The sequence below is a fragment of the Euprymna scolopes genome, chromosome 6, assembly GCF_053919585.1.
Source record: "Euprymna scolopes isolate OS-2025 chromosome 6, ASM5391958v1, whole genome shotgun sequence".
Classification (NCBI taxonomy): Eukaryota; Metazoa; Mollusca; class Cephalopoda; order Sepiida; family Sepiolidae; genus Euprymna; species Euprymna scolopes.
Genome location: NC_136487.1, coordinates 65,577,548 through 65,604,016, shown reverse-complemented (window position 1 = coordinate 65,604,016; position 26,469 = coordinate 65,577,548). Strand labels below are relative to the sequence as shown.

At 33.1% G+C, this 26,469-nt stretch overlaps 1 protein-coding gene across 2 annotated transcripts in view; it reads right to left on the bottom strand.

Moving 5' to 3' along the window:
- Positions 1 to 25,489, bottom strand: part of LOC145277674 (transmembrane protein 143-like) — a 60,873-nt gene extending 35,384 nt beyond the window's left edge. Inside the window, exons 1-3 of one of the 2 annotated variants that reach the window (XM_080129338.1) lie at positions 24,776 to 25,489; positions 15,227 to 15,393; positions 3,719 to 3,736 (exon numbers count right to left, since the gene is read on the bottom strand). In XM_080129338.1, the coding sequence (XP_079985464.1) occupies positions 3,719 to 3,736; positions 15,227 to 15,393; positions 24,776 to 24,943 (353 nt within the window). In that variant the 5' untranslated portion in view covers positions 24,944 to 25,489. The remainder of the gene's footprint in view (positions 1 to 3,718; positions 3,737 to 15,226; positions 15,394 to 24,775) is intronic. The other variant, XM_080129339.1, reaches the window with a different exon arrangement.
- Positions 25,490 to 26,469: the final 980 nt, after the last annotated feature.

Sequence of the window (26,469 nt, the reverse complement as noted above, 5' to 3'; positions counted from 1 at the left end):
TCCCACAATACCAAAGCCAGCCTGATCGCCACCATCTGCCAAGTATTCGCCAAGCTCCTGTTGTCACTTGTGGAAAAGGCATGCTCTCAGTTCTGGACCTGTATTGAGGTGGTGATTGAGGCTGAAGGCGGCTATATTGAATAGATGTCAGTTCTACTACCTAATCAAGCTACCTTATTTGATTTTTTCAATAAAAGTTTTAAAATAAAGCTGTAGTGTTGCTTTTTCTAGGGCGACAACTTTATCGTTCCACCCAGTACAATATGGTTGTCTTCAAGTCTAACGTAAATAAGTCCTGGTTTAACTCTCCTTAAATAATCAAATTCTACCTAACTTCTACCACAATCGATTATTACACTGTTGTTCTGGTGACCTTTGTACACTTATTAACCCATATTCTCAAGTGGCCTTTGAGCCTTGATAAGTGGTGACCCCCTTGTAAAATAGAATATAAAACAAAATAACCACAAATATATAAAACTTACTTCTCGTCCATACTGCTTATTTACACCCACACACTTTCTTTTTTTTTTTTTTTACATAGGAGTCGCCTCTTATCAAGGCCCAAAGGCCACTGGAAGATAAGGGTTAATGGGTGTACAGTAGTCAATGGGATTATAGCATAGCAATCGTAAGTAGTGGAAATTTTGTAATTTCGATTACTTAGGGGGACAATTCATCAAGAACTTGTTTACGTTGGACTTGAAGACAATCGAATTGTAGTCAGCTGGAAAACAGGAAAACGGAAGAGAGTTCCACAGGCATGCAGTTCTAAGAAAGAAGCTTTGTTCATGGAATCTACGTTTAGGTTAAGGGAAAGATAAAGAGTGGGGGAAATTATTGATAGTGGTTTTGGCTAGACAAGTGTTTTTCGTGAAAGTTTGATAAGGAGGACCATAGATTGGAGCTCAGACGAACACTTGCCATGAAAATAACGATAAAGCAGAGACAGGCTCGCGATGTCTCTTCTGTGGGAAAGAGGTCACAGGGAAGAGAAAAGGGCATCCCTTATTAAACTACGAAGTCTATTTTGAACTCTGTCAAGGCAGGATAAGTGGCAACAGTACTCCATCATTGGACATACTTGACTTTTATATAGTTAGAGAATTGCATCAGGAGTGAGATATCTACTGGAGCAGTAGAAGGATCCTATCATTTTTCCAGCGACCTTGGCAACGGATTTGATGTATGTGTTCCATTTCAGATCAGAAGTAAAAGTCAAGCCCAGAAGCCTGTCAAAACATGGAGCCTCCCTAAGATGAGATCCATTCATTTCAATTGATGTCAGATGAGGATCAGAGCGGTGATGATGTAAAGATAGAAGCTTGGTTTTAGATGCATTAAAAGTAACCAGTCACCGTTTTCCCCATTGTACCACATGCTCAAGATCAAAGGAGAGAGAGTCAGAGAGAACTTGGTCATTTACAGTCTTTTAATGTGTTGCTATAGATGGTCATGTCACCAGCATAAATGTCAACAAATGATCTTAAGATGTTACTTGGAAAATCATTGATATAGATCAGGAAGAGAGTTGGGGCCAGGATGGATCCCTGAGGGATTCCAGCATTAATACTGTGAGCTTCTGATTTCTGCCCATCAACCACTACTCTTCTGAACCTATTAGAGAGAAATGATTTAATAATTGAGAAGACATTTCCAGCTATCCCATAGCTGGATATCATGCAGTAGACCTTTATGGCATACTCTATCAAAGACCTTTGATATGTCAAGAGCAATTGCCCTAGAAAGGAAGCCTCCATCAAGAGATTCACTAATTCTATGAGATATAACCATTAGCACATCTGCTGTAGATCTAGTAGAACATAAACCATATTGCATGTCACCAATGTTATTTCTGTTGAGGTGGTTGACTACTTCTTTATTTAACACAGATTCCAGCAACTTACTCATGACATACAGGAGACTAATTGGTCTGTATTGAGAAGAAGATGACCTATCACCTGAATTCTTAAATACAGGGCATATTGATGAGGTTTTCCAGGGTGTTGGGAAGCAATTCTCCTTAAGACAATGCTTAAACAGCTTTGTAAGTATGGGAGCTAGTTCTGGTTGAAGTCTTTTGAGCACTATAATTGGAATGCCGTCAGGGTCAGTAGCTTTACTGGAATCAAGGTTTTTGATTAGCTTGGTGACATCACATACAGATATTTGTATGTTGCATAGCATGTTTTCTGATACATGCGGAAGTAAGGGGGGGGGAAGGTTGACAGCCTTAGTCACATAGGGTAGAATTAGCTGCAAAGTTCTTGGCAAAGAGTCTAGCTTTGTCTGATGCTGACAAGATTACCTCAGTTCCATTGATGATGGTTGGGATAGAGTACACGCTTCTGTTCAGGACCCTATTTGCTATTTGCCAAAACTAGTGGGAACTAAGCCGCTGCTCAGCTACTTTGGATTTAACGGACTGAGCATATAACTCTCTTGCATTTTTTATTACTCTTTTACAGTGGTTGCTGGCAGTCCTGAAAGCGGCTTTAGTCTCAGTACATCTATTACGTTGGAAGCAATGGAAAAAGTGATTTCTGTGCACAATGGCAGCAACACATTCTGGAGAGAACCACGGCTGGCTGTTAGGTTTTTGCTGGAATATTTTGGAGTGTATAAAGCAGTCTACACCTATAATTAACCATTCCGTCAGGTCTGATACTATAGAGGACACATTATTTTTAAACACAGAGGTAAATCTGATATAAATGTATGAAAGTTATCCCAGTCAGCCATAGAGTATCTTTTACACTCACTAGTTAACCTTCCACCATTAATGTTTGACACATGCGATGCCCACCTTACAAACAACCTTTCTTGCCAATCACAATAACGGGCTATCCTCTCTCATGCCACCACTTCCAACTTTTTTTTTGCTTTTTTTATATTTAATCTGGCTCTTCAATAAATGCGTTTCTTGACAAAGTTTCATAACTAAAACAAAATATTGAATAAAAAGAATTTTTCCCATTCTATTTAGTAGTTCTTTGCTTATTCCTTTATATAATTGGATAATATAAATATTTTTATCTTGGATCCTATCGTGTTGAGGGAATGTTCGATACTGTAGATAGAACGTTAATATAAGAAATATTGAACTGATGAAAAATAAAATTGGAAAATTTACAAAATTTAATAAATCATCAAGTGTTCAAGCAAGGAATAAAAAAAATTTAAAAAAATGATCCTTAATCCATGGATTTTTAAAGATAAGCTCTTCTCATCCGAAGGAGAGACCCAATAAAATAACAAATTATTGGATTACATAAATTTTAAACATCTGAAACTTTGCAAGCAAAAAGTATGTTTTACCATCTGTTTAACGAAAACATATTTTCAAGGAAAAAATAGAGTTTCCAAATTTAGTAAGAAAGTATTGTATTGATGCAAATATTCAAAAAAAACAATTTAAAAATAGTAAATTGAATGACGGAACATGATGGCAATACATGGATTAAGGGTAAGTTTTTTTATATTCTTTGCTTGAACACTCAATGATTAAGTAAATTTTGTATATTTTATTTTTTTCTGACCATCATTTCAATATTTCATTCATATACATGTCTATATATATATATATATATATATATATATATACATATATATACACACACATATGAGAGGACACATTGACTCGTGAATAATTTGTTGTTCTTTGTGCAAAAACAAATGTCTATTAGCAGCAGGCGCAAATATTTTTTAATGTTTTTACCTTTTTCGTTTCTTCTCGCTGAAGCATGAAAAACAAAATTGTTTAAAGAAATCAACACATGAAACTTACCACTAAAACACACAATATATATAGAATAAGTTCAGATAAAGCGTAAAGTTACATAGGAACTTTACTACATTATCAAGTCAATAAGGGTTACAGAAAGAGGAATAAGGAAGAAACCTCTTTAGGTCATGGCATTTCGAAGCTAAATAATGCTTCTCGTCAGAAGAGGAGAAAAAACAGGCATTATACAAAAGGTAAAAAGATTTGGATATATTTATATATAAGAAATATATATGTATATCCAAATCAAACTAAATTCAATATAAAGTTGGTATTTATCAGCATTTAATCCAATAGTGTCCAATAAATTTTATTGAATTAGATAACTACGAGGATCGTTCCAAAAGTAAAACCTCCTAATTTTTTTACTCAAAAAGTTGAAGAACTACAAAAACGAGAGTGGTACTATTAAATCAAGCAACGTTTTATGCTCCAGAATTTATTTTTCTACCTAGTCACCACCCATCTGAATGCACTTTCGATGAACGAAGCCTCAGTTGTAAAAGTCCACATCTCTGTCCCCACTCTGAAATCGATGAAATCTCCTAACTGTGCTGACAAGTGCATCGGCTTCGTAAACGTTTAACAAGCACCGTTACATGGAATGGTGATCAGTTAAATTTTTTCTACATGGAAGAATTTTCTCTACGACGCATCTTTGAGTCTGATGCACGTCCATGACAGGGATTGCTTTCTTAGAGTCTCACACTGTCAATACCTGCAACAGAGATATGAAACTTTCAAGTCATGAATGCACAAGTTCAGTCATCATAACAATGCAAATTGCAATCCCCTCGCATCCATCCAGGTGGAATAAAAAATAGGAGACATTACTTTTGGAACGCCCTTTGTATTTTTTCAGATGGAAACATAAACGTGGAGAAATGACAAATACAGACAAACTTTTACGGTATCTTTTCTGAGATGGAAATTTGCTGCTAGGTTTCAATTACTGCTATTGTTTCAATCAACATATGTGATGATCTATATTCTTTGCAGATCATTCCAGTTAATGTAACCTGAACAAAAATATAGAAAAATATTTATGATACACATACCTGCCACAGAACAAAAAATGTCATATTCCAAAAATCATATAAATTAATTACGTAGTTGTTTTTTTTTTTGGGGGGGGGGGGTATTACAATAAAATAAAATTTTACTAGGAAGCGAGGACGGTGTGCCTTGCTTTACTATATTTAATAAATAAATGGCGACAACTCAATTCAAACCACTGAGACAGAAATAGAGATCAAAATCAGCCTTGTAATGGCTACAATTTACTATTAAAAATTGCTAAAAGTCGTAAAGAAACGATTTTCTATATAAAAAAAATACTTGATCAATTTATGGGATTTTTGGAATATAATGCTCACATTCCATGACAGGGACATATATCATAAAAATTTTTTCTGTATCTTTTTTTAATTACGTTAAATTCTCAACAAGAACCATTAATGCACATATTTGGATCACTATTATTACAACAGTTTGAACGATGTAGCTTTCAATTTGTTTCAGGTACACTTTGTCAAACTCAGAAATCCATACGAATTCCAAACAGAACCTTTTATTTATTCTACAAGACTAAACTGCTTTCATTTTGCCAGTCATTAGTAGGGCTATGACAAGAGAATATTCTTTTCATTGTTTTGACTCTCGAGTATATATCCAACACAGTTAATCAATTGAGAACCACATCACTATCTAAGATATTAACTGATATATACTCTAGAGTCAAAATAATGAAAATAATATTCTCTTGTCATAGCCGTAGTCATTACGAAGTAGATGACTTATGTAACTTTTAATTATATTCATAGTATCACTTATACTGAGGATTGGACCTTTAATGTCTACAAAATTGTCACTTAGAACTGATTATTACTTAGCACTATTCATTACCATGTGGCCCAACGGATAAAGTGCTAAGTATAATTGGTACAAAAATGGCAGTGATTCGGAGGTTGAATGTTTAATTCTCAATACAAACGATAATAGCATAAAAATAATTAACTTGATTATATGGATGATAAAATGAGAACAATTTACCCCTATAGATTAAATAAACGGTTCCATTCAAAATAATAATAATAATAATAATAATATGTAGCTCTACTTTATAGAACTGATAAGCTATTGAGCTTATTTTTATTTGCAGATTCTGATTAATTCACATAAATATAAGTGATGGAGCAACTCCAAAATTGTTCCCCAATTCTAGTAAATTAACGATTCTTTTCTAAATTCCAGATTATGATATAATTACCAATTCCAATTAAAATTTCTCAATATTTAATTAGAGATTTTTTGCTATAAAAAAAAAATGTTAATTACTGAAAAACCCTGTATATTGTATTTATTTTTTGCAAATCATAAAATGTACACTAGAGTTGGGGTGCATATTAGATAAGTAAATGTTTCTAAATATTTTTCTCAAATGTTTTCCTTGGAATTAATTGAAAGTTGTGATACAAGTAAAGATTTATATTTTTTTTAATACAAAGCTGATTTTCAAGGTTCATCCTTAATGCTATTCGAATTTTTTTTAATAAATAATTGAACATTTTAAAGGGTTTTCTCAAAGAATAGGAGCAAAGGAACTCTTGAGTATTTACTTTGTTTGTCATAATTTACCAATAAAAGAATTAAATTATACCCAGAAAGTTAATGGTAAACCTGGGAATGGAATTTCTGATCCTCTGGCCTTTAGTTTTATGTCATAAATAAACAATCTCCTAATAAATACATCTGGGCTTGTTTCTTTTTTATTGTCAAGAAAAAAATAGAAATAAAAGAATCAAATTTTCCCCGATTTTGATACCCCCAAAATATCTGATTTTTTCGATTACTGATTCTGATTAATTACCCCACCATTAACATTATATATATATTGTCAAAATGCACACTTTTGCAAATATTTTTTTATTCTTTGCGTATCCCAATCTCTTTTAAATCAGAAGTTCTCTCTGTTAAAATATAACAACAGAACATATATAAATTAATAACAATTTTGTTCAATTTCAAAGTCCAAGGATATATTCATCTTACCAATCATTTTATTTCCAAAATAAAAACATTGGTACATTTTACAGATCTGTTTTGTTTGCAGGAAACAATCAAGATTTACGTTCCAATATTGGATATTTCCTCTGTTAACTCATCAGAAAAGAAAAAAAAAACAAAGTTCTCAAAGTGAAAAAATGCATAATAATGTAATACATAAAATTCAAAAAGAGCCAAAACAACTCGTATTAGTCAATTTTCAGTGGGTCACCATCTTGTCTTATCATATATATATATATATATATATATATATATATATATATATATTTCTGGTGAAGTTTTATTTATAGGAGTTGGATAAGCACTCCTGTTTATCCTTAGTGTGTTATATATGATAGTGCTCAATAACAAGTAGAGCTATATATTTATTTAGTATAATTTTTTATTTAAAGAAACTGTTTTAACTACATATGTGCATACATATTCTAGCTACAACTTTATTAGGCTATGTTTCCTCATACAAATTTCTTAATATAAAAATAAGCATGATTTTGACTAAAAAGTCACAAGAGTGAAAGGAACAACAGTTGGGATTTTTTTTTTTTTTACTTTAAATGATTTAGAAGTCACAGTTATCTTCAAAAGATATTTAACAAGATCTAATGATATGTTTCAAACCAAAGCCAAAATGGTGATTAGTTTCTCCTTTCTTGTATTAAATGTCAGTTGGGATTTCTCAAGTATATGTAGATAGATTAGACTTTCCTTAATTATTCTGATTCAGACTGTGCAAAAGTGTACATAACTACATATACAAAGATACATATACATGTGTTTACCTAGACGCACACATACATGAACATACATACACAAACTTATGCAAGTAAATACCTTTAGTAAAGACACTTGAACTAACAAATATTTTGATATGCATACACATACAAATATATACCCATATGTGTGTGCGTGTTTATACTCATGTACATACACATTCAATTTAGACAAATATATGCTCATATGTGTGTGTGTGTTTATACTCATATACAGATTCATGCATATACTCATATACATACATACATACATACATAGTCATGTGGATACTCACTGACAGATAACACAAATGCATACATGCTCAGATAGACAAATACAATGTAATAAAATAAAGATTAAAAAAGCAAATCAAAAATTGAAATAAAAATAATATTTATATATATATGTATATATACGAGGAGTATGCAATAAGTAATGCTCCTGACCCACTTCCCATAGCAGTAGAGTAACGAAACTTGGCACAGCTATTAGTCCTTCTCTACATAGGAACTACACAGAGTTATGAAGAGTTATTGCAGCTCTGGAGACCGTCTTTGTAGAACACCCCAGGTTGGTCCTCCAACCACAACGTGACTTCAGAAATCAAGGCTGAGAAACGCTCTCCTTTCAAAAACAACTTCATGGCTGGGAAGAGATGAAAGTCAGAGGGTGCAAGGTCAGGAGAGTAGGGAGGATGGGAAGGATATCATAACCACACGCCCGTGCTTCTGATCTGGCGACATGCAAGTTGTGAACCGGAGCGTTGTCCTGCAGGAGGAGGGTACCTTTGCTGATCTTGCCCTGCCTCTTGATTTTGATAGATTCCCTTAATTTCCTCAAAAGTGAAGCATAATAGGCTCCTGTGGTACCCTTTGCCAGGAAATCTGTCATCACTACTCCGTCCTGGTCCCAGAAGACTGTCAGCATGACCTTGCCAGCGGAGGGCTGCACCCTTGCCTTCTTTGGAGGTGGTGAGTTCAAGTGCTTCCACTGCATTGACTGGGCTTTGGTCTCTGGATCATAGTGATGGACCCAGGTTTCATCATGTGTAATCAGTCTTTTGAAAACTTTGACTCATCTTGACACATCTCCAAATTCATCCTCGAGTAATCGACGCATTCTCGCTTCTGGAATGATGTGAGCAACCTGGGAATCCATCTGGCAGACACCTTATGCATATGCAAATGGTCATGAATGATAGTTTCCACAGACCCTGTACTAATCTTGACATCTTCGGCTATTTGACGAATAGTAATGCACCGATCTTCCAAAATGGTAGTCTCAACTTGACGGACAGATACCTCATCAATGGCAGAAAGGGGCAGGGGGACCAGGTCTGGGAACTGTTTCCACAGACTTCTGGCCATGTTTGAATTCACGATGCCAGCGTTTTACAAGGTCATATGATGGGGCATTATTGCCGTAAGTTTCTTTCATTTCATCAAAAGTCTCCTGTGACATTCAACAGGCTCCATTTCACACCTGACTCAGTTCAAACATCTGTAAAACAGAAACCACGATTAGTTCAGAGCTGTAATTTGCTACATAACCCATAGAGATATAAATAATCGCACATGCAAAATTTCAGCTAGATCAGACAATTGGAAGTGGGTCAGGGGTATTACTTATTGCACGCCCCTCGTATATATATATATATATACAATTAATGAAACTACGCTTGTACAAATCTCTATACCTATAAAAGTGAGAATGTGTGAGGACAATTCTCAACCTATATACTCAACAAATCTTTGATCTACAGGCATGTGAAAAACGTTTTAATCGGTTTTCATCCAGCAAAAAGAGTTGCTAAGGGGTAAAAATTGAAAAATTGGCACGTGTGGGTCATCGGATTTTTATCTGTTTGTCAACGGTTTCACAAATGCGCATGCGTGAATGCTTCACAGGACACATTCATTATGTTAAGAATAAGTATGTTTGAAAACACATTTTAAAGTCGTGTCAAGCTGGCCTAATGGTTATTGTACTTGACTATAGGTTTTGGTTTCGATCTTAGCTTGAGTATTTTTATTTTACTTACAAAAAGTGAACTGTTTAGAAAAAAAATACTTGCATGCACATGTCTCAGTTTCTTTCAATTTTTTTTTTTTTTTTACTTCATTTTGTTTAAAGGAATTTAACATTATGGAATTTCTATTTATAATAAATAAGAATTCTGCATTAATATTAATTAAAAGATAATATTTATGCATATTTTACAACCAGGCAATGCCTGGCAGCCTGCTAGTAATTATATATAAAATCTTAAAAGAAAATACATATACACACATGTATTTAAAACTATTTCAGATTGATAATTTATAAATATTTGGATTATTCAGACTACTGTTCTAACCTTGGATGTTACTCTCACAATGTTTCAGATGATGTAACCTCTGATCTTCTTCAGGTGAATATTGTTGAATTTGGTAATCTTTCTGTCAAACTCAGAAATCTATATGGAATTTCAAATAAAACTCTTTACTTAATCCACAAAGGTATATTACTCTCGTTCCATCGTGTGGGTAGAGCTTAGTAGTAGTATGAAAACAGTTTCATACTATTATGTTCATATTTACATACATATCAATAGACACATAGCTATATACCAATATGTTACCTTCATTTTATACAGGCATACACATCTATATGAAAACGCCTATATATGTAAGTATATAGTATAAGTATATAAAACTTTTTATATACTTATATTGACACTGACATCTACCTTGATGGCCGACTGTACATAAACACATCCTGACACTAGAGCATGTAAACAAACATGCATACACTTGTAGCCTCACTTGAACATTATATATATATATATATATATATATATACACACACACACACACACGTTCCCCGCTTTTTCTTTTTCCTCAATCATTTCAACTTTTCATCCGGCCAAAATGGAAGCATTCTTTTTGTCGATCTTCAAATTTTTGAACTCCAATTTCTGATGCTTTGTTTTTCATTTTCGACTACTGAGGCGAGCACCTGCTGTTGTTCATTTACATGCAAATAATAACCTCCATTACACTGGACTTCTTTAAAAACGGTTGGTTATTTTTATAATACTGAACTCTCCGCACGAACTGTTTTCCATATTTATATTCTTTTGTTTTTTTAAGTTTTGTTGACTACAAATTATAAAACTTTTAGTTTTATCCTATGCAGTAACCAACAAATACATAGAAATGTTAAAGTTTTAGCGTGACTATTCGTTTGATTTGCTAACAGTTTTTCCTCTTATGAGAAGAATTAGCATTCTTTCAAACTCTGCAGATTAAGGAGCACCTAGCTACCAGCTTTGGAGTATTCTACCGAATAATAAACACTTTTTGATTTCTGCTTTACAGCTTTGTTCTTCTTATTATTATTTATATATATATATATATATATATATATATAACCGAAATTACACAGACCAATATTAACATACAAATGTGTGCTAATTATTTTAGTTGAAACCTGGTTGGAGATGTTTCTTTGTTAAAAATAAAATAAGAGTCTCTTACAACACAAAATCATGCAGAGAACCACCCACTTGAGAAAAATAATTTTCCTCAATGGACTCCAGATTTGAATGGACACTGTCTAACCATTATCTCCAATGGATATTTCAAGTAGTCAGCTTCTGGGTGATTGAATGGTGACCACTGACAAAGGCCAGAATCTAAGATTTCCAATCAGGCATGAAGAGATTCCAAGAAATAGGAAGTAGGGGAGGGGGGGAGATTAGAGCCGACCCTCTGATAAGGAAAAAGGCAATTGATTTTTCTGAGAACTCAGTTGGGTCTGTGTGCCTCTATGGGTCTTTGGGGCTCTTAGCTAAAGGATTGTGTTGATTGGACTTATATTCTGGTTTAGCCAAGAAAACATCTAATTTTGCGAGTCTGCTATTTAATCTAAGAAAACAAGTAACATTTTAAACTCCAAAGCAGGGTTTTACATTGCAAGTGAAACAGTCGTATTTGTGAGTGATTTTTTCCAAGTGGTGATTAGAAATGATAAAACGCTTATCTTTTGGTGATTGTGTTGTTTTTTTTTTTACCGACAATCTTCCAGAGCTCATTACTGAATGAAAAATGTTTTTCAACCTTTATTTGTTTTTTAATAAAATGAGCAAAATCAAATTATTCAAACATAGGATTTAATATAACAATATATGCTTTTTTTTTAAAAACAAAAAAAACAAAGGCTGTTTAAAAAACATCTGAAGAAATTTGAATTTTTATACGTCAAAATCTTAACATAAAATTCAATGCATATTTAGAATTACACTTATTTTTAAAAAATTACAAAAATAATCTTTATGATATATGTATGTACCTGTTAAGGAATGAACATATCATATTCCAAAAATCATATGGGTTTGCCTAGTAACTTTTCTATTTGGCTAGTAAACGAAAATATTTAGTTATCAAAGATCAACTAAAGATAAATTTGTCCATAGAGGCCTGCAAAGAAAAATAACTGTGTTTGGAAGAGTTCCTTTGTTGCAACATTGACTAAACTGAACAACAACTTTGGACTGGCACAACAAGTGGGATGATCACGGCTCATGTAGTGAATACACACATGCATGTTCATACATATCTGTAGTGGTACTCCTCATCTTCTGATTTCCAGATTTTCACTTCCTGTTACAACAGTGAAACATGTTTGAGTTGTCCCATGAACAAAAAGAGTATGGCATAATCACATTGGCACAACAGTTCTTACTAGATCACCAAAGTCACAGTTACAGGGATATACATGCGATTGGAGACCGTTTGTGAATTTCATACTCCCATAAAACTTCCTTTTTCGGATGAAGCTGGTTAAACCTGTGTTAGAGTTAGTGCCGTAGTTTCATTTTCATTTTTGCCATTTTATGAACAAAAGCTGCCCATCTCCCATTGGCACCGAAGTTAAGCAATTTAAGTCTGATCAGTACCAGATGGGTGACCAATTTAGGAATACCAGGCACTGTATATAGGATGACATCAACACCTTCCCTTATGGAAATATACATGCAACTGGGGACCGATTGTGAATTTCATACTCCTATGAAACTTCCTCCTTTGGAGGAAGCCAGTTAAACCCTCATTAGAGTTTGTTCTGCAGTTTCATTTTCATTTTTGCATCCTCTCTCTCATAGATACATACATACATACATTGCTAGTTTCAGTCTTTTCTATAATTATGAATTATCTGATCTATTTCCTGCTTCCTTTGGACCAGCTCATTTTACTCATTAGTCTAGTGGTCTCCATTAATTCACTGTTTTCAAACTTCATTTTATTACAGTAGTTTCTTTCCAAGAACTGCAAGGTTGTGGAACTCTTCTTGCTGGCTGTTCTTCTCCTATCTATAGCCTTAATCTTTTCAAGACTAAAGCTAATAGGCATGTCTTGTCTTTGCGATAATTATCATTCATTATTGTTAGTTCTTTACAGCAAGTGGCTTCATGCCTTGTCTGGAGCAATTTCCATTAAAAAAAGACTTAAGTTAGCAATTCAAATCAACCTCACTACATTTTATTCTTTTGCTTGAGTTATTTTTATGGATGTTTCTTTGCCATTAGGAGACCAGCTCTGATCATTATAATACAGATATGCCTATAGATAAATATGCATTCATATATATATATAGTCACAAATAGATATATACATGTACATACATTTATGCATGTATCTATATAGATAGATATATGCAAAAACAATATAATAAATTTGAAAAGCAAAAGTTAGGCACTTATAAATTAAAGAATAAAATAAAATTGAAATAATAAAATGACTGATCATCATCATAATATATAAAAAACATATAAAGGCAATTCGTAATTCTTGTACTTACACAAAAATCTAAAAGTATACATACATGCTTCAATATATACACACATCTATACATTACTACATAACCGTTAGATATTAGTATAGAAACGTCTGCCCATGCATAATACGAAACTATGTCTGCATCTCGTAATGACATCACAGACCTTTCTGACTCTTTCATACCATAAGTCTTGTTAGGCATATTATGAATACACAACAGTGCTGTCTCCGAATGGTTAAGAGCTGCTTTTGGCACTCTAGTGTATACACCATCAATCTTTATGAATTTTTGGGAAAGGTCCAGTTACTACTTCCATATACCAGAACCAATGTGACAATATTCTGTTTTTTCATTATACATATATAACAAACAAATGACAAAAGGCTATATTCCAACTTTCATGATGGTGACTATCTTACAATTTATTCCTTTAATTATGTTGACATTTACAATTTTTGACAGTAACTGTTTCGTAGTGAAAAATCATTTATATAAAATGCATTTGGGCATGATTCCAAAATCCGAAAATTGGAGGGAGAAGTCGCAATTCCCTTTTATTTTACTTTTTTATTATGCCAAAATTGGCTTAATAAAAGATAAAATAAAAGGAAATTGCAACTTCCCCCTCGAATTTTGGGATTTTGTAATCATGCCCAAATGCATTTTTTCTTTTCTTTTTGTGGATTCGTAGTTGCGATTTCTTCTGAGGAGTTAAGGGCAAAATAGATTCATTGATTGATATAATAATTAAATTAATGATTTTGCGCTACGAAACAGTTATTGTCAAGGATTATAAATGTCAACGTAATTAAAGAAACAAATTATAAGATGGTCAATATCATGAAATTTGGAATGTAGACGTTTGTCATTTGTTTGTTATATGCTCTGTAATTACATTGAGCTTCATAAATTAAGGATTAGTATATAAAAAAGGTTAAATATAACTGAAAAAAAATCATATTTCCACAGAAATATTAAATATATATATATATATTGTTTTTAAAATATAATTACCCACTGACATGTGTTTTATCATCTACGACTCATCAGAGTGACTGAATGAGAAGTCATAGATGACGAAACACGTGTCAGTGGATAATTATATTTTAAAAACAATATATATATGCCACTCCCCATTTGTGGAAAACAAGGGAGATAATTTGAAATAATTTAAACACTTGCAAGATTCTAGAAAGCCATTCTTAACATGGAGAGGGGAGGGAGGCATTCAAATTTGCTTAAAAATGATTTCCTTTATCAAACTAAACCTACTTGATCAACTTATGTGATCTTTTGGTCTACAATTTTTTTCCCCCCCTCATGACAAAAAAATTTTCTTTATTTTTGTTTTTTTTTACTTTACTTACTCACTTGTGACCTATTTGTGCTAAAAAAAAAAAAAAATGTTAAATATTTAAAAGGAGTTTTAAGAAATTTAATTTGCCATGAACAGAGAGTAAGTAAAATAATCCAGTTATTTACTTACTTTCTGTAATCGCTAAATGCGGATCATTCGCAGCAAATTGTGTTAAACTTCTTTTTTTTAAATATCAAATTTTTTTTTTTTTTTACACAAATAGGTCACAAATAAATAAAACAAAATAAATTGATTTTTAACTAATTTCCCAACTGTATTTCCTTTAAAATAATTCATGTCTGTAATAGTAATGATTACTCTTTTAAATTTTATGCAATTAATCAACTACTAAAAAATGCTTTTAAAAATGCATGATTTACTAAAGTGCTGCTAAAAAAAAAAAAGTTCTACATCCTAACATTTATTAGTATTTAATGCAAACAACTTACTTGTAGTCGCCTGGTGGCTGGTTCGTGGTTACTTTTGCTGTACAATAAAAAAAACATTGCGGTTGATGAAGGGATGCATTTACCATCACTCTTGGAACCAGGAGACAAAGCCTTGTATGCAAAGATTTGGCGATAACAGCTGGATAGATACTCGAGACATTTCGATTCTATTCGAAGAGTATTTTTTGTTGAGAGAGGAGAAGTAAAGAATAAAAAAAAGGAATATTAAATATTAAAGAATAAAAAAAATATTAAATATTAAAGGAGCAATGAAAAGTTACTGTCTTTAAGACAACAAACATATCACTTTAAAACAGGGATAACCTGAACGAAAATGACACAAATATAAATAATCTAAATTATTTTCATGATAGGATGTGGGACTAGTTTTTACCACCAACAGAGCTGGTACTTACTTATAAACCAAGGGGTACTGATGTAGTTGAACGGTCCAAAATTTTTATCATTAGAAAATTTAGGAGCTTTTTTTACGGTATAATCTCAAAAAAGCATATAATAGAAAGATTAAAAAAATGTTTAAAAAATTTTTTTTTTTTTTTTAATTCATTTGTTTTTACTGTTGGGCTTTTGCTCATTTTTTAATTATATGGTGGACTTTTGTCCATTTTTAATTATATGGTGGGATTTTGTCCATCTTTTTAATTATATAACGGGCTTTTGTTCAGTTTCCAGCATTGATAAAGCTTACAAAAGGTTATGGTTAGAGTGTGGGAAAAAAAGGTTGAACATTTTGAAAAGTTTGATTCAATTATGTATAAATGGATTAATGAATTTAAAAATGTTCATATCTATGCCTGAGAAGTGCATATTTTGGTGTCATTTCTTCTTTGATTTAAAGTTTCTGTGTTAATGAACTGGTTAGATGAAGACACTTCAAAAGATATCAAAAATAGTTGAACTCTTATTACACACAAAGAATGTTTTTGCACAAAAATACATTTTGAAGAGTCTTTCTGAAAAGAAACAAGTTTTAATAGAATGTCTAATCCTTATTTACTTGCCTCCCCCACAAGGGTATAGTTAAACTCAGAAAATACAGCTCAGCAAAAAGGACAAAAAATTAAATTAGCACATTCTAAAAGAATCACTCGTTCACTGACATGAGATAGAAAAGACGAAGTAAGCATTACCACAGGTATTCATAGGTAGGCATCAAAGTTCAATTAGGAGAGTAATTCAAAAACTAAAGCTTCCTATTTTTTTATTACTAAAAAAGTTGAAGAGCTACAAAGAAGGGAGTGGTACCATTAAAATGAGCAACCTTTTGTGCTCCAGAATTTATTTTTCTACAAAGTCACCACCAATTTCAATGCACTTTTGCCAGAAACCTAATGGTGCATTTCTGCTTCTGACGCACGTTCATGACAGGAATAACTTTCTTAGAATTTCACACCATCAATATTTGTAACAGAGAGATGAAACTTTTAGTTCATGAATGCATAAATTCAGTCATCATAGCAATGCAGTTTGCAATCTTCTCGGATTTATTCAGAAGAAATGAAAAGAAAAATAGGAGTCATTACTTTTAGAATGCCCCTCGTATATAAGTATTTACTTCAATTAGCAAACAAATATTGGGAACTCAAGGAAAGCGGACGTTCGCCAGTAGTCCAATGGAAAATAGTAAGACAAGCAAACACATGTAGAGACTTAGACGATCCATGTAGATTATGCCTTCACGAAAAATTTGCTATCCTATACTTTAAAGAACTCCAACATCTATTAAACTGTAGGAGAGAAATAGCGAACAACTGTGTTCACAGGATAAACTTTACTCTAGGATAGCGATACAAAATAATTTTAAAAAACAGATGACTAATACGCCGAATGCCATGGTGAGCAAATTTCTTCTTTAAGAATGAAAACATAAACAAAAAAGAATCCTATGGTTTTAAAACTCTAAAAAAATGCGAAAGCAGTCAACCTTTTGATAAACTTTGAAAATGACCTTTTAAATGTAATTACAAATTTAGAATTCCACAATCAACATAACAATTTCCAACGAAAACTACACAAAATCGTTAGAAACATAAACAACTCTAATAAAATCTTTGTAAAAGCAGATAAAACTAGAATTTTTTATAAAATAGATAAACAAGAATACAACAACTAATCACAGAAAAAACTACAAAAAACTGGATACAAACGAATGCGATTACACAGATATAATAAATACTGAAAGGAATCAAATTACCAATAAATTCAAAATTAGCAATAAAGTTGGCAAATTGAAACCTAGAGAGGCATGCATTCTACTCAAAGACCACAAATGTGACTTCAATAATAACCCCAGCACCCGCTTGATAAACCCAACTAAACCAGAAATAGGTAGAATTAGCAAAGCAATACTTTCTAGAGTAAACAAACAAATCAAACAAGACCTAGAATTAAACTAGTGGGCAAATACTGCCGAAGCAATCACTTGGTTTAAACATATAGAAAACAAAAATAAATGTAAGTTTATACAGTTCGACATCATAGACTTCTATCCCTCGATATCTGAAGAACTTTTCAACATTGCCCTAGAATTTGCCGAGGCATACACTGATATATCCTCGGAAGAAATCGATATTATTAAAAAATGTAGAAAATCAGTTCTAGTAAATAACAATAACCAATGGATAAAAACTAAAATGACAAATTCATTTGATTTAGCGATGTGTCCCCTGGATTCTGCAGAGGCATCAGATCTTGTGGGATTATTCATTCTATATACCCTCACAAGCATATCTGATACTACGAATATCGGCCTGTGTAGAGATGATGGACTAGCTATAATAAAAGACTCCAACAAAGTCAAGGGAGATAACTTTAAGAAAATCATACACAAGGAAATTAAAAAATTAGGCCTAAAAGTAGACGTACTAGTTAACATAAAAATAACAAACTTTCTGGACGTCACGTTAAATTTAGATAAAAACACATATGAACCCTACTTAAAAGATAACGCTAATCCAACATACACAAACCCTAAGTCCAATCACCCACCATCAATTATAAAACAGATTCCTAACTCGATTGTAAGTAGACTAAACAATAACTACTCAAGCGATGAAAATGTATTTAACAGGTCAATCAATATCTATGAAACAGCCCTAAAAAATAGTGGATACAAAAATAATGATATCAAATATAAGCAACAGAACACCAATAATTATAATAAAATTAAAAACAGAAAAAAAGAAATATAATCTGGTATACAGCGCCATACAATCAAGTGCTAAAAATAAAACTTGGCAAGAAATTTCTAGATCTTATTGAAAAGCACTTCCCCACAACCAATCCCTTACACAAAATTTTCAATAAAAATAACCTAAAGTTATCCTACAGCTGTTGTGAAAATTCAGAGATGATAATTAAAGCACATAATAACAAAATCTTAAATAAAAGCAATGAAAACAACAACAAAATAAACAATAAAAAAGTGGACACATGACAAAAATAAAAATAAAACAAAGGACACATATGTAACTAATAATAATAATAATAATAATAATGATAATAATAATAATAATAAACCAACTCCGGACAACAACAACCATACTAGAAATAAAAATAAAAATACTAATAACGAACAAGATAAATGCAACTGCAAATCCTGCACACTTTGCCCACTTCAAAATAAATGTCTAACCAAAAGCATAGTTTACCAGGCCACAATATTTCCGAAAGAAAACCCGAATAACAAGAAATATTACATAGGTATGACTTCCTTAGATTTCAAAACCCGATATTATGACCAAAAAAGTACATTAAAAAAATTAAAAAAAACACCAAATGAAAACAACTCTAGCAAACAAATATAGGGAACTCAAGGAAAGCGGACGTTCGCCGGTAGTCGAATGGAAAACAGTAAGATAAGCAAACAAAAGTAGAGACCTAGACAATCCATATAGATTATGCCTTCATAAAAAATTTGCTATCCTATACTTTAAAGAACCCCAACATCTATTAAACTGTATGAGAGAAATAGCGAACAACTGTGTTCACAGGATAAACTTTACTATAGGATAGTGATACAAAATAATTTTAAAACTAACAATAACAATAGAAAATAAATTAAATAAAATAGACATACATATACATAAATTATCATATGTATATATTCTACTGCTTAACGTTCTGTTAAGGAAGTAATACACATTTGCTGAGAGTTTCTTCAAGGTTTTAAAAAGAGAGACTAATGTTATTTTATCTAGTTATTTACTTCTTAAACAAAACTTTCTAACTTAACAAAATGAGTGACGCAGACAGACAGAGTCAAGAGATAACATTTTGCTTAGATTATTTTACAAAATTGGCCATGATCTCATTCACACAAGAGACTGATCTGAAACCCCTCAGTTTTCCCTCCGCTCAAAAACATATCATTTATCATCATTTGTCTTTGTTTTTTCTATCATTTAACATATTGCCCCTTCCTTGTCAACCATCTTTCATTCAACCTTCACAATGATTCTATTTTACAGATCTAGATATAATTGACACTAGCTTACTTAATCGTTATTGACGTAGGGTCCCATAAAAAAAAAAAACACTTACCTGTTTAATATTTAAATGAGAAGCGATGGTTAAATTGCTGTGCAAGTTTGGCATGAATTGACCTCCAGTGACATTCTCTTGGTGGTCAATTTATGTTTAACTAACATGGTGAACTGGATCCACCCATGGCCCCTCTAAAAATTAATCAGGTAAGTTTTTCTTAAAACGTTTTGATAATTATAAAAGTGCACCATAAAATACATGTAATGTGCATACTTGTGTAATGTGTGTAGGTGATTTGCAGTATAAAATTTCTTAAAAAACCTGTCTACCTATGTAACATTTACATGCACTTTAGTTATGAAGTTAAAAACCCTATTCTGATAGGAAAACATCACCCTGTGACCAAACTCATCATTTTGGATTGTCATGAAATGTGTTAACAACTTGAACTAGGTCAACCCTTGTGGAATTGAGGCGAAGCAATTACTGGGTCTTGTAGGGAAAACAAGTTGTGAATAGGGTACTGGCTGTTTGTGCAGGATGTAAGCATTATAATTCACACCAGTACACTGAATGCTGCTGCCCTACTGTCACACCATATTTCAGAGAGTCCCCTATCAACACACCGGGATTGATTTCACTGGTCATGTTTGGGTGAGCAACGAGAAACAAAATAGAAAAATGTACTTGCTCCTATTTACATGCATGAACATCAGAGCAATACATATTAAAGTAGTTCCCGACATGAGCATGCCATCTTTTTTTCAGGCCCTGGTTCGATTTATTAACTGATATGGTTCTTTGGACCCTCTATAGTGACAACACAAAAACGTTTATATAATGTGGAAAGATTTTCAACCATCTCTCTCTTTTTAAGGACTATCAAATATACGGTCGTTGTAAGTTAAAACTCAAAACCATCCCCTTGTTCTATCCTTGGTATGGAGGAACATGGGAGCGATGTATTAAGACCATGAAGAATTGCCTGTTTAAGATTCTTGGCAGGGGTAAATTAGATTACTTTACCTTTCTGACAGTGTTATCTGACATATGTACAGAGGTCTGTTAACAACCGGCTCTTTATTTACCAAGTGTCAGCTGACAATAATGCAACTCTGATTACCCCCAATATGTTCCTTAAGCCTAATCAGAACCTTGGGCTATTGATACGACTGAATAGAGAGGATAGGACTACCTTGGTGCTATCCAGCAAGGAGAAGCTAATTCAGACTTAGGGACTAGTGTTTGACGGGAGTTCCAGAAACTATAGTATGAGGAATACCTCCTAGAGCTGGGAAGAAAAATTCCTGGACGATCCCGACTCTGTACAAGAAACCGCCTCCAAAAGGATGGTGTAGTTCTAATTAAGAGACTCTTGAAACCTAGACCATTTTGGGTCTTAGGAACCATTACCGAACTGATTCCAGGCAATGATGTGTCGTTAGAGCAGCATGTATACAAAAAGGGTAAGGGCTTAGAGAAAGTACATTCCCTGAAACATCTGTACCCCTTGGAGCTTTCTTGGACTCCTGATGGACCTCCTGTTGTGATGGAGGGAGGAGAGATGTTGGGTTCCCCCCCCCTATTGTTGAGGAGCAGGTCTGGTTATGTCCCCTGTACAACTCTCCACAGCAAAGTCAGAATATGATCGGCTGTGATTCGTGCAATGAATCATACCATTTCCAATGTGTCGGCATCAACTCAGAACCTCCCAACTGACAAAAGTGGTATTGCCTGAAATGTGCGCCCCGAAAAAACAAACAAACAATGGGGCAGACCCAGTCTGCTACCTGCTTAGTTGATATCAGGACTGGTGGACTACAGCTAACATGATATTGTACTAACAGTTCTTTAATAAAATAGTATGTTGTTTTGATGTAGCCTTTTTTTTCTACTTTCTCTTTTTTACTTTGTTTTGTCGGGAATGTGTGAGAAAATCAAAAAAATAAAAGAAAAAGGATTCCTCGTGTTGGTGGTGCCGGCCTCGGGGGGGGGGGGGCGAAATTCCAATCCAATAGTGGGAGGCATGAATCTTAAAGTAGTGGCGAACGGTCGCCACAACCTTAGTTATTCGTTGCTCTCCATGTTACCTTACTTTGTTACTCGACCCCAGTGGGGGGGGGGGGTCACATAGGACATCCTTAGCAACCCCTCGAAACTTAGCAATCCCTTGATAATCACCTTTACCGTTAGAATAATTCCCCCCCCCCACTCTACATAATTTCAGTCAGTTACGATTGATTGGCCAATCTAAGTCACGTGAAGTAAACCCTTGATTGTGATTGATGGCGGGCATAAAAGTGCTGCCGCCCATAAAGATTTAAGGTGCTTCTTCGGAATAAGAACGAAAATCGAAAGCCGCAAAATTAAATTTCTCATTTTAAAAAAAAAAGTTATCTGCTTAATTGTCATCTCGAAATGAGTGACAAAATATACTTTCACGATTCGACGATTGATTGCTCCACCATTGAAATATAAAAAAACAGACTGCAGTTACCTCCCGTGCTACAATACAAACTCGTCTGTTTATTGTTTACGTATAAATGCAATTTTTTCGAAAATTATTTTCATTAATAATTAATTTTCTACTTATACATCACTTACCCTAATTTTTGGATATTTTAATAATGTCGACATGACAATTAAGGAGTTTGTATTACTGTACACATAGATTCGAAAAAGTTGTCAAAAAACAAATATATAACAAATAAATGTTATCAAAGGCAAGATAAATTACTTTTCTACCAAACTGGATATAATTTTCGTGTTTTTATTCAATGTAACATGTTTATTCAGCTCGAAAAGCATACAGTGTTTACCGATGTATTGGAAAATTCAAAATGGCGGCCGACTCTCTCTTTAACATGGTAAGTTCGGAAAAAGGTGTAATAAATAATAAACTAGAAAAAATACTGTTAGAAATTCGCTCAATATATGTTACCGTGACATAACTTGACATATATTCGGTGGTTTTTTCATAGTATTTTGTCTAGTTTATTATTTATAACACCTTTTCCCGAACTTACCGTGTTAAAGAGAGAGTCGGCCGCCATTTTGAATTTTCCAATACATCGGTAAACAATGTATGTTTTTCGAGCTGAATAAACATGTTATATTGAATAAAAACACGAAAAATATATCCAGTTTGGTAGAAAAGTAACTTATCTTGCCTTTGATAACATTTATTTGTTATATATTTGTTTTTTGACAACTTTTTCGAATCTATGTGTACAGTAATACAAACCCCAATTAAGTACATACCATTGTTTTTAATTGAAGTTCAATATTTTCATTTTCGTTCTCATTCCGAAGAATCGCAAGATTTAATTTAATATCGATTCTTTTTTTATTATTTTAGAATAGATATTGAATTAAATCATTATGAATCTTTTATTTGGTCATTTGATATTTATAATATTTTAAAACTTAAACTACAAATCGAATGATCGTGAAAGAATGAGGTTTTTGACAAGCTTTTTAGGGCGCTGAAAACGTACGCGAACCTTGTCTCAACAGTAAAAAAATATATATTATATAGATTGCTATTTTAATAAAAACAAAAGCCAAATAGGTTCAGTTTAACTGGAAACAAAGCATAATACGTATGCTTTCACTTAAAATAAAAACAATGATAAACATTACACGCAAAAAAAAGCTTTAATCAATAAATGAATATCGAACACAATGGCTGTGATTTAAGTTCTTTTTTAGTCCGTAATTATTTATTCTATTAGTGTTCGCTCATTTTTATTTCATTGTCATTTCCATATTAATAAAATTGCGTCTGTTTGCATTTCTTGTGTCAACGTAACTTCGATCATTTCACATTACATTGATTTTGTTTAATATTAATCGAATATTTATTGAAATCAAACTAGTGTAAATTACACGATTTTTTTAATCCTATTTTTTATCAATTAAATCCGTCAGAATGCATTTTGGTTTCTACGCAAACAAGTCGGCAATTTAATATATTCTGTCAATAGTTTGAAGAAAAGAATGAATGACTTCGTGAATCTTAGAAATTTGAGTGTTTCTACAGAATTTGAACCTAACCAAATCGACTTTTACTTCATCAAACTAAAGCTAATACAAGGTTAGGGCTAGTTTATGGTTAGGTTTCGGTTTATTTCATATATGTGTTGTCTAATATCCGTCATAGAGTAGGTAAAATATTCTTTTGCTCAAGATAGCAGATAAAATATAGTCATCAAAAATTCCTCAATATCCTAAGAATAACAGGTACGTTCAAACGCAATTTTTCTCTTTGTTTTATACGGTCCTGAGCAACGCCAGGTAGCCCTGCTTCCTGCTAGTAATAATAATAAAACGTACCTATGCAGAAATACGGATTGTGTTGAAATAATGTTTTTATTTAGAAACCCATTCTTAACATGAGGAAGGAGACTTTTTAGGCAAAAGGATACTGGTGCACATATTGATGCGTGCTGAAATAATAATGTTATTATTTAAAAAGCTATTCTTAACATGGGGAGGGGAGGGTATTTTGTAACTATTCTATACTTTAACCTTACAATTGAATAAAAAAAACATAAAATTTTAATTAAACTTGGAAGTACGATTTTAAAAAATAGCGCGGCCGGCAAAAGATACCCTAAAATTGAATTTGACATGAAAATCTTATCAAAAAATAAATAAATAAATAAATATAGCGCAGTCCGTATTCTGTATAAGTATCTAAAAAAAACAGTCCGGTTCAAATTGTGTAGAAGTTACCAAAATTTGAAAGGAATGTGGAAGCATTTAAATTGTCAAAAATAAAAAATAAAAGTCGTGGCTTTATTAATGATTAAACGATAATTAAATTCAACTTTCACAGGCGATTTAGAGAAGTAGAAAATGGCTAATACTCCTCGGCAATGCCAGCAAGCACAGCTAGTTTTTTATATAAATATATTTTTCTCTTTTTCGCCGCCCTGGAGATACGGCCGCGCCTCTATTCATTCACGAGAAAGAAAATAGTCGGACACGGAGATAAACAAGCATCATCTCTCTCTCCAACTTCATTCGTCAAATTCTTACCGATAGTGAAAGTTGATGGCTGATCCTCCTGGTAGATATCATTTTTATCTGGCGGCAATGTGACCTCCAACTGTAAGAAGAAGTAGTCGAATAACGATGAAGAGATCTGGTCATTGCCATCATCGGTTTTAATCTGGAAAAGTGTCCGGTGTGAATGCTGAGTGCCATGCTAATCCGAAATGACTTGACCGGTTCTTCTTCGTCAAGTCAATGAAGGGGAGGTCACTCTAAAGGACAAAAATAAGCAAGTGACAATGAGGGATTTGATTACAACTAATACTACTACATTAGTTTTTTGACAACTAGTAAATACTTGAAAAATTTATCCACCTGTTTTTATTTCTCTGAAGTGTCTATCAATCAAGTCGTTTCGCGAGAGTCAAATAATCGGGTGCTTCTTGAATTAACGGCATAAGTTAAAATCTGCTAAAACCTTTGAAGGTTAATTTCTATTTTGGTCATCCAGAGTGCAAATTGATGGTTAACAGCCGAGAAATCGAAAATAAACAAAATATACAACCCTTAACTTTTACAAAACGATTGAAAAGTTAATTTTCTATCGATCTTCATGTCTTTTTAACTTAAAAGACTTTTTTTTTAAGTTTACTAATACAGATGGGTAGAAGTGTAACCTTGCTTGCCTTTGATAACATTGATGTATTGTATATTTAGTTTTTCACTCTTTTTTTTTTTTTTTTTTTTTGCTATTGTAATAAATGCCTGTGTTTGCCTCAGTCTGGTCCGAAACCACTCCAGACTTAGGTTAGTGGTACTGTAAGCCTTCTTTTATTTTTATTTATTTATTATTTTTTTTTTTAACTAACATGTAAGCTTGCAATTAATGACAACCTCCCCACAAATTGACGGCCATCTTTAATTGATGAATGTTGCAGAGAGCGCAGATCATTATTGGGTGCTGATCGACTATACAGCTAAGAAGATAGACACAGGTAAAATATGTCAAATGGCAAAGAAGATAAGACAAACGCAGATGAACAGTTGAGAAACGTATTTATTTCACTAATAAAAACAAAAAGAAATTTTAGAAGAACTGAGGGAAGTTTACTGATGATGATTCTGAAGCAGGAACGTTGGAAGGACAAGAAATATCCTGGTCAACAACCTTCTTAAGGTTGGTGACTCAAACAAATTACCGCAAACTTAAACTACTTAAGAATTAGATAGGTTCTGGTTATTGCCTGGCTTTTATATTTCTGTTCGAACATGTTTTTTTCCTCACATACACACACCCACGCGTATGCACACATGGGCAACGTCACTTCCCTTTAAAGGAAATCCAGACATGCGCAGTCAGAACACTGACCCTGATAGAAAAGTCAACAACAACGCTCAACTTCCTCTTTTTTGCCTTGGTTCGTCAACCAGACAAGTTCGCGTTCACAGCTTGTGGCCTGAAGACACTTCCACATGGACGACTGCTACCATGCACACGCAGCTTTACTGAGTTCAATGACTGAACTGAACATATGTTCCACCTAAACCATTTATTTTCAACAGAAAATAAACGACATGTTTATTTTATTCAGCAATTGAGTTTTTTCCCTTCCTTCCATTCATTTCATTATTTTCTTTTGTAGCGAGTTAGGATTATTATATCCTGGTCCGCAACACTCCTTGTTTGTCTATTAGCCAGGCATAGAGGTGTGATCACAGGGACTCGGCCAAGACACTCA